This window comes from Tiliqua scincoides, chromosome 4 (assembly GCF_035046505.1).
Source record: "Tiliqua scincoides isolate rTilSci1 chromosome 4, rTilSci1.hap2, whole genome shotgun sequence".
In the NCBI taxonomy this organism is placed as follows: domain Eukaryota; kingdom Metazoa; phylum Chordata; class Lepidosauria; order Squamata; family Scincidae; genus Tiliqua; species Tiliqua scincoides.
The window spans coordinates 5,860,815-5,873,734 of NC_089824.1; the positions used below are offsets into that span (position 1 = coordinate 5,860,815).

The window sequence follows — 12,920 nt, forward strand, 5'->3', positions numbered from 1 at the left end:
CAGCCGAGCTTCTGAGTCTCTACAAGTCTGTGTCTCCCAGCAGAGTAACCAAGGGCTGTGGCAACATCATGGCACCACATGTGACCTTCTCCTGTGCTCAGCTTTATAAGTACACTTGCGTTCCAGTTGCTTCCTGAGTGTGCAAACTCACACTTAGCGGCAGCCCTTTCTGTGTTGACCACCTGGGGCAGGCCACCCCCCCTGTTGCTACACCACTGGTGTCTCCAGACTTTTGCAATGAACTTTGCAGCAATAAGGACTAGAATGCTGAGTTTATTTCTAATAGAAAAGATGATGTGCTGAGACTGCTGGAGTGCCCATTTGTGTGTTCTGAAAGTCACTTCCACCCTTGCACTGTGGGATCTTGAATTAATACTGTCCTGCTTGGAGCAGTGGGGGAAATAAGGACTTGTTTATGAGGTTCTTATGTTTGTGGCCCTGAGTGACGCAGTCACCAAGTGAGTCACCAAGTCACTGAGTGACGCAGTCACCAAGCTGATGAACAAAGCTTATACTTAACAGCTAATGGACTTGACCATAGGGAAAAAAGGTTTCACAAGGTTGCAAAACTGTGGAAGGGACTCTTGTTAGGGCTACCCCTTCCCAGCACCGTCGCCTCTCAACGCAGGCTTAACATCTGCTTTGCATGGACAACCACTAGAATGCAAAGTCGCCCTGTTTGGCCAGAGAGCCTTGTGCAGCTGACTTGAAACTTTTTTTAGAGAGTTTCAGAAGTACAGTGTTTTTGTGCAGCCTAAGTCCAGGAGCAGGGGAAGTTGGAAAGCAAAGACTCCCCCACCCCTGTGCTTTGCTGCCTCCTTGTTTTCAGTTTACTTATGTGCTTATGTTCTATTTTGAGTCCCTGGCCACGCGGTGCTAAGCAGCCTGTGACCCTGTCGAAGGTAAGCAGTGCAAAACGAGAGCTGTCAGGCAGATAACACCAGCAGCTTAGCTCGCAGCCTCTTGGAGGGGGACTTGATGCAGGAGCTACTGGAAATCTGGCTGCTAGAGGTGTTTTGCCGTACTGGGGGTCTTTTTCTTCACAAAGAAGGTGAGTCTGTGCACATGGAACTGATCCGTGGGCCAAGTTCTCTTTGGCCTATGCAGGATGGGGGCCTGATTGAGTAAAACTTTTTAACATACCCTTTTCTTTGGATTAACCCTTCGCACATTGTGCAGCAAGACATCCCTGGACGGAGAAGAGGTGCCTTTCTCAAGGTACTTCCAAAGTTTATTTGTTTTCCTTCTTCCCATTCCACACCCTGCTCCCCATTTATTGGAGGATGCAACAAAGGGCATCTGATTTTTGGTTCATAGGTCAAGAAAAATGTCCTAATTGAAGCTCATTGTTGGCATGATCCACCTTGGGGAAGCTATGGAGCTTCCTTCCCAGCAATGTACAAAAAAGAAGGGAGGGTTATCTTATTGAGGAAGAAACCTTTTTCAGGGCAAGTAGGTAGCCTTGTTGAACCTTTTGGATCCGGCTTTAAGATTTGGTCTGCTGAGCAACCCCACTGCCAAACCTTTGCTGTGTTTCATGGGCCATTTTGTGGTCCAAAGTTTTAGCTTGTTGGAAAAGGCGGTTTTAATTTCAAGACAGCATCTCTTTCAAGCTGCTGCCCAGGGTGGCCTGCCAGCGGGAGGCTTGGAGCATCTCGTCCTCCTCCACACACTCCCCCGCTGCCGGAAGCTCGCTGCCCAAGGAAATGCACATTGCTGCTGGCAGCAATCCCACCCAGCTTCCAATTCAGCGGGTTGCTGGTCAGCGGATGTGTGTCTCAACACAGCAGTTTCTAGGCTGAAAATAAGAGGAAATTGCTGGTGACGATTGCCCAGCACAGCCAACGCTTCTGTCGGACGGATACGTGAGGCTTCTGTTTTGCCTCTGGCTGTTTCTTGGCACATTGTAAGCTTCAGTGCTCTGAGTTGCTGTTGGGACAGGAGTGTGTCTACTCGCCTACTCACACACACACACTGGCTTGCATTGGCTGTTTGCGCAGTCACGCACGAACAGGCTTTCTGCACGGCGGTTTGCAGGAGTGCCTCCTCTGTTTTGACACAAGAGGAAGAGATCTGCAGGGGAAAATGCCTCTTAGAAAGTGGGAGAAGCAGCTCCACAACAAGCAGAGTTGACAGTGGGAGACTTAGTGCAGTCTGCGTGGGACACAAAACCAGCATGGGGTCCGTGTGATGAATTGGGGGGGGTGTCCCTTTGAGCCCTGCAGGTTCTTCGGAAATGGAATCTCCCAATCCTCGTGTTATGACCCTTGTGTTTGGGAAATTCAAGCCGGAAAAGGTAAGGGGGGTGGGTTTTCATGTTCATGTTCAGGGTGGGTTTTCTTGCTCACGCGGCATCCTGTCACTCGAGAAGTCTAGGGCTGTCCATCTGTGAAGTCCCTAATCTCATATGCGCGTCTTGCAAAGTGAGCATGCCGCGCCAAAAATAGCTCAACCTTTTCTGACGGCTTTTCTCAGCACTGGGGAAGCTGGCTCTGTGTTTTTGCTCCTTGTTGCAATGCGTTGATTTATTCAGCTCGCGCTGTTTTGGAGGGAAAGGTCTGTAATTTGCCGTATTTGGACAAGGACTTGGCTAGACTTAAGAGGAAAAGCCTAGAGAGAAGTGGACTTCGGAAACCACAGGCAAGTTGGATAGGGCACACCCGGTCCCGACAGCTGGGCTCTTTTGCTTCCTGAGCCTTTTGCTGTTGTCTTTTTGCTGCAAGCCAAAATAAAAGTAGCTTTATGTCTTGGGGGGGGGGGGATGAGAATGAGTGTGTGCATGCATGCGTTTGTTCCTTCGTTCTTAGCCCAGACATGTACAGTACACGATATGTGCAATCAGCAACATACCTGCCCCTAAGAGCTTTAAAGACTGGTGGTTCTTCCCCTCTCTCTTCCTGCTGTGAATATGTGGGGTAGTGCAGGTACTTTGCAATAGGCTGAGTGTTTAAAGGGCAGACCCCTGTTGTTTTTTTAATGAATCTTATGAGATGGAAGTTCAAGATAGTGTTGGAAGAGCTATTTGGGTCCCATGAAGGCCCCTCAGGCAGGTGCTTTTGGGCACAGCTTGCAGCTGTGGGCACATTACCATCCCTCTGCCCTCCCTGGATTTCTGAACAACTGTGGAGAGGTGGCAGCGCTGGGTGAGATCGTGTGCTCAAAGGCTGCAGGGTAAGTGCCTCCCTGCTGGGCTATTCTTATTGTAAGATTCCCTTCTGTGTCTGCCACTTGGATCCACTCCAGATTGCTCAGCGAGAAAGAGGCACAGGAGGGTAGATCTGCTTTGAGCAGCCTCTGTGGACAGCGGTGGAGTACTGATGGCTCCTTTTATAGCAGGCTAGACCAGCATTTCTCAGCATTTATCCCCCACTATACCACTTCGCATGGTCCACCCATTAGAAGTCCACACATTAAGCTGCAAGTGAGTTGGTGAGTTATTCAGTGATGGAGAAGTCCCGGTCACCCCTAAACAGATGGCTTGCTTGCAGGTGTTTCCGGTTCATGTTGTAGCTCTGTGACAAAAAAGGGGACAAAAGCAGGTACCACCAGAAGCAACTGGTTATGGTGTCATCACAAGTTACTTCTGGGTTAGGAGGCCAGATTCAATGTGACAGACACCAGTAGGAGGCTCACGGTGGACAGGAGGGCTTTTTAGAGTGCGTGAAAAGCATACTTTGGCGCTCTGCCAACCAAGCTAAACCTCCTACCCATGTCTGCCACATCACATTGCTCATCTCACCGCCAAGCAGCAGGTGTCCGGGGGACCCACAAGTACCCATTCCACTGTTTGAGAAACATGGGGCTAGACCCTGAGCTCAAGGCTGGAGTTTCCCTGAGAAAGAAGTGGTGTTGGGCCCCAAGTTTGGCTAGTTTGTGGGCTATGAGGGCACCCTATACAACTTGGTCAGTCTAACTTATTTTAGCGCTTTCTGTCCTCAACTCAGTGGAGGGCCAAAGGAAACATCAGAGTTGCCTCTGCCTGTGTGTTGCAGCGAGGATTGTGAACGCAGGTCTGCACACACCTGCGCAGATGCAGGAAGCCAGGACCATCCTGAAGAGGCACTTCTAGATGGCTGAGTTGTAATTTGAGGTTGAGTGACAAATGAAAAGACCGCCCCCCCATTTCGTATGAAGCTATGAAATTGCTTCTGCTGAGCCCAGCCATTAGTCCACTTAGCTTAGTAGCCCATCCACCTTATTTATTCCCAGAAGTTCCCAGGAATAGCATTGCATCAACTCCTGACATTCACAGGGAACTTCTGGAAAATCAAAATAGTAGCCATCAGAGGCTCAGAAGATGCTCACAGCAAAAACTGGCAGTGGTAGCAACCCCCCCCCCCAAAAAAAAAGCCAGCAATGCTGCCTGAAGGTGGTAGAAGGGCTGGAGGAGTGGTTGGGGGCCAGGGTAGTGTTCCTTGTCCCAAGAGGAGTCAGAACTCCAGAACGGCTAGGGTTGCGTCCTCTGTCTTCCATGTCTTCAAATCAGGCTGGTCAGAAAGTTTCTGGAAGGGGAAGACATCAAGTGACGGGCAGGCAGGGAGCAGCAGTGGCGATGATGATTAGGGAATGTGGGGCACATTCACATTGAGCAAAAAGGAAGGGGGAGGAAGCTTGTGCTCTTTGCATGCTGGTTCTGCTTGGACCACGGCCAAATTTATGCCAGGTAATCAAAACTAGTGGCAGAAATTTAGAACTCGTTCTATACCTGAACTCTTATAAGCCAGTCCCCCTGAATTTGGTGTGGCTTATCCCCAAGTAAGCATGCAAAGGGTTAGTTATGGTGTGTGCCTTCCTCCTGACTTGCTGCTAACTGGCTTGGGTAGCGGGATAAGCTGGGATTAGAATTTGCTTTGCCTAACTGGAAAAGTGTCACATGAATACTGTGAATGCATTTGATGCGTTTCTGGCTCTGTAATGCTTGGGGATCCCTGTGGGGAGCTCTTTGTGTCTGGGCCCAACTTGGTTTCCTGGTCCAGAGAAGGGCAAAACACTTGCTGGGAGTGAATGTAGGCTAGGATCCATTCATTGTATCAAGTTATCAGTCTTGGAAAAATTCCTGTTAACCAGGACTCCTCAGCTCCAGAAAATGCCATGTGGGTTCCACCTCTATATCCATTCCCTGAATTCCTGAAACTCCCCTTCATCACTCTTTTTTGCTGTGTGTCTCTCCCAGAATCATGCTTAGACTCGGCTTGCCAAGAGGGTGACCCAATTGTGACCTCACGTGTCCTCTATTATGACAGTAGGATTGCTTGGGGCAGTTCAGACTGGTGATGTCACCCCTCTGGCAGGAAAGAGGATTATACCCAGCCCGCAGTCCTCTGTGCATCGCTCCATGCTGGATATCCCAGTGGCAGCAGTTGTTCTCATGTGGTTTTGTGTAAAGGTACCAATGCCCTGGATATTGTTTAGGATTTCAAAGCGGCAGGCCCTACTCTGTGGACTTACTCTTGAGTAAATAGGCCAAGGAACTGTGAAGGGAAGGTCAACACTGTCTAATAAGAGGAATAGCGATGACTTGGGTGGAGGACATTGGCATGGATGATGGACTTCAAAGCACAGAGAACTGAAATTATTGGAGCTGTGGGTTTCTGATGACCCAAAGATGGTGGAGGGTTTGGAAATGAGTACAGTTTAAGGTCCAACTCGCTTGTTACTACTTGAGATCCTGAAATTGTAGGTTGACTGTACCCTTCTGAATTTGATATGGTGCCTCTTTCATGGAAATGAGGTCCTCAGTGGCAAAGGGCAGTGCTTGGCTAACATGCGACTTTGTAATTTCACACCTGGAGAATTTCACACTGGAGAACTCTAATGTTGAACATTTAGCATTTTATGATGGAATTGGACTTCAGATTCTGACACTGACAAAAGTCATTCTCTCCTTCCCCCCCCCCCCCTTGGCTCTTTCAGGTTGTCTTATATGCTGATTGGCTGCGGATTTATGGAGGGGTCCAGGTGCACCTTTGAGCACTGCCACGCGCAACATCCTGCCCGCTGAAGACAGGACGCTGTTGCCCCGCCCAAATCTGGCGCCACGCCCTTGGGTTTAATCATTCAGATCTCCTGTGCATGGCTCTTGCAGCCAAGGGAGGACTCTTGCTGGCTGGTGCCCCAGCCTGAGCTGCGCCGGGCTCCAGTCACTGCCCCCAAATATTTTACATATCCAGATGGGGTAACGTGACAGCACAGGAGGCAACGCCGGTGGGTTAACTGAATGCAGAGGCCTTTTTGAAGAGGGGAGAGCAAAGAAGGGAAGCTGAACGACACTGAAGACCAATTACTCTTAAATTGCACACACAGAGGAAATTGACACTACAGAGGATTTTTTTTGAGTATCACTCAGCATCAAGCACAGGGTTCCTTTTTATTATTGGATGATTTAGAGAGTCCAACGTACCCTTTCCCAAAAGCTGTGAGCATTTGCACATCATCCTTCTTGGTTGAGGTGGTGGGGGGACGAAAATCTTCTGCCAAACTCTAGGGCCATTTTATTGTCCTCTTGCCCTGCGATTTTTTTCCCTTTTGAGGTGGTTTTTTGTTTTATTTTTGGTGTGTTTGCCTGTCTACACGCAACCGCATTTTTTTTCGCCATGGCCCGCATGAACCGACCTGCGCCCGTGGAGGTCTGCTACAAGAACATGCGATTCCTCATCACCCACAACCCTACCAACGCCACGCTGAACACCTTCATTGAGGTAAGTTCAACTTGGAAGCGTTGGATTGTAGAGCTGCTTATGGAATCTCCCTCTGTCTGTTTCTGTCCCGGATTTTGAGACTCCCCTTTACCAGGCATGTTGACCAGAGTAGAGCTCAGCATGTTGCAATCTCCTGATCATCCAAAGGTGTATTTCTGGGGTTTTGCAAGACTAAGAATGGGACCGGGGTTTGCTTTTTAAGTATTATTCTGAGTGCGGGCATGCACAGTCCATCCCAACTGGAATTCAGATGGAGGGGCATTCATAGGTAGAGGTGTTTGAAAATACACAATTTCAGCAGTTCTGCTCTGCAGTTGTGATATCCTAGGAATAGATATTTGTTTCCAGTGAGTACAGAATTACAGCTTGTGTCTTACTGACCGCAATGGACTTACTTCTGAGTAAAATAAATAACACCAGTCCCTACAGCAGAAGAGAATCTTGAGTTGTTGGCTCATGCAATCCATTTAATAGAAGAAAAACTCACCTGGGGGTGATCTCCTAGCTAGATTTCACTCTCAAAAGTTGTTGGGAGGGTGGATTGAATCCACTGCAGCTTATTGAGTGTTCTTGGCCATTCCCACTTGACCTAGAGAGAGGTCTAGTTAGTTAGTTCATACACAGGATGTCTCCCATCATACTGCTTGAGTACTTGTCTTCTCTGAGGCCTCTACTCATTCTGACCCCCTGTGTGTGATGGTACAGAGCACAAGTCCAGGCCTGCCTCATGTATCTCCAGAACTGCCCTGGAATTTGATGAAAAGCTACAGGAGCAGGTGCTTTGCTGAAACCCTATTTTCAGACCAGATTGTGGTTGAAACTGAATTGTGCCCCATCCCTACATGTGGTCCAGTTGTAAACATGCCCTCTTGGAGGCATCTTTCAAAGAAAGTGTTGATTTCATGGAATAATCCCAGGGAAATACTGCTGCGTAGCAAGGTTATGTGCAAATGTAGGCAGCAGAGAAGAGGGAGTGTGAACACTTGCCCTTTTCTTTCTGAAAGATGGAATGACAACTGTAAGCGTCAGGGTCTTTGCTTCCTTGTGGGGCAAAAGGTTGAGTGTAGCAGGAAAGGCCCTCAAAGTACTCTGTGTATCTAAAAGAAGTAGACAAGACTTGGGGGGGGGTGAAAACCAATGCTACCCATAGGTGTTTGGAAAGGATAACAGCTTTTAAAAATACTGCCAGGATCTAGTTATTTAGTTATTTGATTTTTAGTTATTGAGCCATTTAGTTATTTGATTTTTCTCTGTAAACCGCTTTGTGAACTTTTAGTTGAAAAACGGTATATAAATACTGTTAATAATAAATAAAATAATAATAATCTCAGGTAGCAGGCCTGGGAAATGCCCCATCTGAAGCCCTTGAGAGCAGCTGCTAGTCAAACAACACTGGGCTTGATGAATCAGTGAGTCCAACTATACAAGGCTACTGCCTGTATTCAGATGCTTGGGGAGGAAAGGTTATAACATAAGAAAATCCCTACTGGGTCAAACCAGAGTTCTACTTCATCCCACTGCCTGTTTTCCAAGACAACCAGCCAGATAATGCCAAGAAGAGCTAAGCAGCGCATGAATGCAATAGTCCTATGTCCATCCTGCCCTGCCCCCCACACAGATGTTATACTCCCTCTGAATCTGCTGGTTCCATACAGGCATCATGACTGATATCCATCCTTCTCTTCTCTGTCTACCTGCTACAAGCCATTGAGCCCAGAGTCTGACTCAGACATGGAGAGAGGCTCTGATTCCCTTACAGTCTTTATAATGACATACTTCTTGCATTCAGATGCAAGGCAGAGAGTGCCTCCACCTGGAAAGAGCTCCCCACCAGAGGGTAAGGAAATACACTGGCCCATCAATACATTTCTAAGAAAAACAACTACAGACAGAATTGTCAAATTGTTTGTTGCACAGAACTGACCCAAAAGCCCTAAAAAATTTTTTTTTGCCCCAGAGAATTTAGAATCATAAGGCAACGTAGAAAGTTGTGTCAGTAGAATGACTTCTTTGCCCTTTACATGAGAGTCTTGTCTGCTTGGTTACCAGGCTCATGAAAGATAGGTGCACCATTAGCTGTGATTGCTTAACCCATTTTTGCCTGGCCCACAGGTGTACACATTTGATCTCTGTTGCATATATGCGACGTTGGGCGAAAATGGTTTAAATAGAACCTCCAAATCCAGAGGCAGTATACCGCTGAATCCCACTTCATAGAGGGCAATAGCAGGAAGGACTGTTGCTCTGTGCCTTGCTTACAATGTGGGTTTCCTGGGAGGCTGTGGTGGGAACAGGAGGCTGTTTCTTGGTGGAGTTAGATCTGACCCAGAAGGGCTACTATTGTGTTCTCTTCCTCTTGATGCCCTCTTTCCTCTTGGTGCCCACAAATCAAGGGCAGGAAGACTGGGGGGGGGGGGTAGTGGCATAACTGCAGGGGGACAGTCCAGTAAGTTCATCAGGCTCTGCAACATGCCATGTAGACAGCCCCTCCCACTCACCTTCAGAATCATTCAGAGCAGCGACGGTAACATGCAGTTATGTGCCTGCACATTCCCATCGCTGCCCCGAATGGCTCCAACCGTGAGTGTGAGGCTGCTTACAAGGTTTGTTGCAGCACCTGCTGTACATGCCACGCTGCTCCCCCGGTAGCTATGCCACTGCTGGGGGGGACTGACAAGGCATAAGGTAGATTCCTGCTTTCCTCCCCACCTGATTACAGTGCTGCTTCATGACGCCTGTCCATGCTCTGTCTCTCACCCCGTGGTTTACCCACTCTTATTCTGTGCCTTCTCCAGCTCTGTGATACATGGCAAGAAAAATCTGGAAGAGCCACTGCTGCTTCTTCCTCTCGACCCCCAACTCCAGCACCACCAGAAAAAAGCCAAGTTTTAGGGGCAGTTTAGAGGCAGGTATCCTAACCACAGTGTGGAGAAAGTTGGGGCACCTTTGGGTGTGGGATCTGTGCAGGCGGGTCTGAGTGGCTGGACCAGATGACAAGCCATTGCCTTGTTCCTTAGTTTCTCCCTGCTCCCCACCCCTGCCCTAGCATGTTCGCCCATCTCAAGCACATAACCTTTTGCTTGACAGTTTCAGCCCTCTCTAATACCTGGGCTCCTGGCCAGCCGCATACTGTTTTTAGCTGTACGTTTTTTTCCCCCTGTTGGGCTCTGTTTGTCTGCAGACGTTGTTCTGGTTACATGGGCAACTGGATGAATGGTTGCATACCTACTAGGATTAAAAATAAATGCCCTTGTTTACAATCTCTGGAGGAGCAACAGTAGATTCCCCACCCATGGGAGGCTGGAGAAAGTTTTCTTTCTTTAAAGGGGGTGCGGAAGGGAACTCAAATTGGAAGCAAAGTAATAATTGTGCTGGGGAGATCCGCAACTCAGCAGCAGAGCCCCTCACATTGCATGCTGATAGCCCCTGGCACCTCTGGAATACAGAAGCAGGGGAAGGGAAAGTCCTTGACCTGAAACACTGGAGAGCCACTCGCCATCCCCTTAAAGTAGGGCTCTCCAGACTCTGTCCCATGGCCCTAATCTGGCACCCTGCATAACCCCCCATGTGACCAGCACTTACTGCTTCGCAAATGCATCTTCTTTTGCAAGCATTCTAATCCAGCACCGTCAGATAAGTCAGAACCGAACTCTGCTTCACTGCATTGTAATTAACGGTGCCCTCAGCTAAACGAGGCAGGTGAGAGTTTGAGCAGATTAAGATGTGTTAGGCCAGGGTAGATCTGGAATCCACAGGATGCTGTAGGATTGGGGAGACACAGAAGAAGAGGGTCCTGCCCTGTTTTGATTTTGGCTGAAATATCAGATAATAAATGGAGGAAATATTAAGTTTTCAGTGTTGTACAGCAAATCTGGTTGGCAACCTTCAGTCTCGAAAGACTGGTATAAGCCTACAGCACCTGGTATTCCCAGGCGGCCTCCCATCTAAGTACTAACCAGGCCTGACCCTGCTTAGCTTCCAAGATCAGACAAGATCAGGCATGTGCAGGGTAACAGCAAATGTAGAAAAATGCATTTTGGAGCTGGAGAAGGTGCACAGAAGAGGCATTTGAGATCAGTGGTATACCTAGAAAGGGGTGAGGGGGCACCTCTCCAGGGCAGAGAACAAAGTGGGCATCAAAAACCATGTCACTGAGACGCCTTGAGTTTTCCTGGTTTGGGGAGAAAGACGAAATATAAATTGGCTAAATAAAAAAACTCATAACTTAAGCATTCTTTTTCCTTTTTTTATTTTAAATTGTTAGGTACACAGCTGGCATAGTGCAGACTGTAAACTTTGAACTGGGAAGATCGAATCTGACTTTAGCTATGTGCTTTTGTTTTATTTCATTGTTTTCCTCTGTTATCTATGGAACTCAAGGTGGAAATCCCAGGGCACAATCCTAACCAGATCTGCTCAGAAGTAAGTCCTATTTTGTTCAATGGGGCTTATTCTCAGGAAAGTGTGGTTAGGATTGCAGCCCCAGATAGTCGGCTGCCCACCCAGGCGAGATTTAGACTTCTGTGGTTTCAGCAAAGTGGCTGTATCAATTATATGGACCCAGGAGCTTGCTAGGTTGCTTTAGTCAATTCCAGCTTCTCTCCTTTCTCTCATAAAAGCTTCATGCACTTAGTGCGATCATGCTGGTTGATCTTCCTGCCCCAGATCTTTAGGCAATGAGGAGGCCAAGTTGAGAAATTTGTGCATTTATACCAACAGGGGTCATTCAGTCCAAGAATTCCTCCTTGCCTTTAATTGTGAATTGCTGGATCTCAGGACGCTGTAGATTTGGGAAGCTACCCAAGTTGTCAAAATTGGTGAAAGGTTTGGACCCTGCTCAGAATTATCAAAAGGCTGGAGCTTTGTTCACATGAAGGGTGTGTTTGATCGATTGAACTCTTTTTAGCTCAGGCGAGTCAAGATAATGGGGAAAATATGGATTCCCCACCGCTGATGGGATGGGGTTTTTCTCTTTTTCCTCCACAGTGGTCACTCCTTTCAATTTGCATCAGTCTTCAGCAGTCTTACTCAGAAGTAAGGCTCACTGTGTTCATTGGGGCTTACCTTTCTAGTAACTGTGCTTATGACTGCAGCTTTAATTTCTGTCCCCAGTACCTGGATCATCAGTTTGCAGTGGATATAGATAAAATTCTTGTCCACATATATCCACAAAGCCCAAGGATTGTAATTCTAAGAGAGAGCTTCTGCTCTGTTGTTACCCCTGGGAGGAGCTCATGTGGCCAGCTGTCTTGCTGCGCTGTTGGTAGAAGCCTGGCACCAAAAGGTGGAAAGACTTTCTGGACTGTTCTCAGGGAGGCGCTGAGGGCTGGTGAATAGAGCCTCTTATCTTCTCTCTCTTCTCTGCTTCACAGGATCTGAAGAAGTACGGTGCGACGACAGTAGTGAGAGTGTGTGAAGTAACCTATGACAAGACTCCACTGGAAAAGGATGGCATCACAGTGATGGTAGGTCCTCTGGTCCTGCTGTCTTGTTTGAGGCAGCCCCATGTAGTGACCAGAGATTCGGGGGAGGGGGGTACAACTTAACATTATTCTCAGGAGCCTTAGCTCAGGTTTGTTTCTGAGACCTGCTTGCATCATCCATGCCTTCGATGATACCTCATTCTCTGCTGAAGGGACTCTGATCTAGCTGGCATAAGCTGCTATCTCCAGGGGTGGTTGCTTTGCAATGGCAAGTGGATAAAGAAAGCGTTTTGGTCCCTTCCAATTTCATTCCTTGCTGTCAGGGATTTGGAAGACTTTTGGAGCACATAAACTAGTAATAAGAGAAGCAATTGACCAGGGTGCTGGTAAATCAAGGGGCTGTCATTTTCCTGATGGTAGAGAACTTCCTCACACAGTTAAAGCCATGGAGGGGCAAAGAGCAGGTGCTCTCCATACCCCAAGTGAGGTCCCAGTGCAGTCACTTCCCTGGGCTGCAGAGATCTTGGCAGCCAGGGGTGGGGTCCTTGCAAGCCGCCATGATTCATGGATGTCTGCAATTGCTTTGCACTGCTATGAGGAATGCTCTTGCGGCACCTCCTCTTGGCTGTGCAGAATTCTCACAGCTAGTCGTGTGAGCTTATCTTCTCATGTGGCAAGCTTTGGACCAGGAAAAGTCCACCAGGTCCTTTCTTAAGCAGACAAGTTCATATTTGCTAAGAAATACATCAAACCAACTTACTCATGGGTGCGGCAAATAGTTCAGTTTACTTGCAACACA

The 12,920-nt window shown here is 48.0% G+C and overlaps 1 protein-coding gene across 4 annotated transcripts in view; it reads left to right on the top strand.

The window, feature by feature from the left end:
* Positions 1-12,920, top strand: part of PTP4A3 (protein tyrosine phosphatase 4A3) — a 90,505-nt gene that overhangs the window by 60,763 nt on the left and 16,822 nt on the right. Inside the window, exons 1-3 of one of the 4 annotated variants that reach the window (XM_066623348.1) lie at positions 907-1,051; positions 5,914-6,698; positions 12,071-12,163. In XM_066623348.1, coding sequence (XP_066479445.1) covers positions 6,594-6,698; positions 12,071-12,163 — 198 coding nt within the window. In that variant the 5' untranslated portion in view covers positions 907-1,051; positions 5,914-6,593. Of the gene's footprint in view, positions 1-906; positions 1,052-1,979; positions 2,297-2,449; positions 2,641-5,913; positions 6,699-12,070; positions 12,164-12,920 lie in introns of those variants that run through there. The other 3 variants (XM_066623351.1, XM_066623349.1, XM_066623350.1) reach the window with 3 other exon arrangements.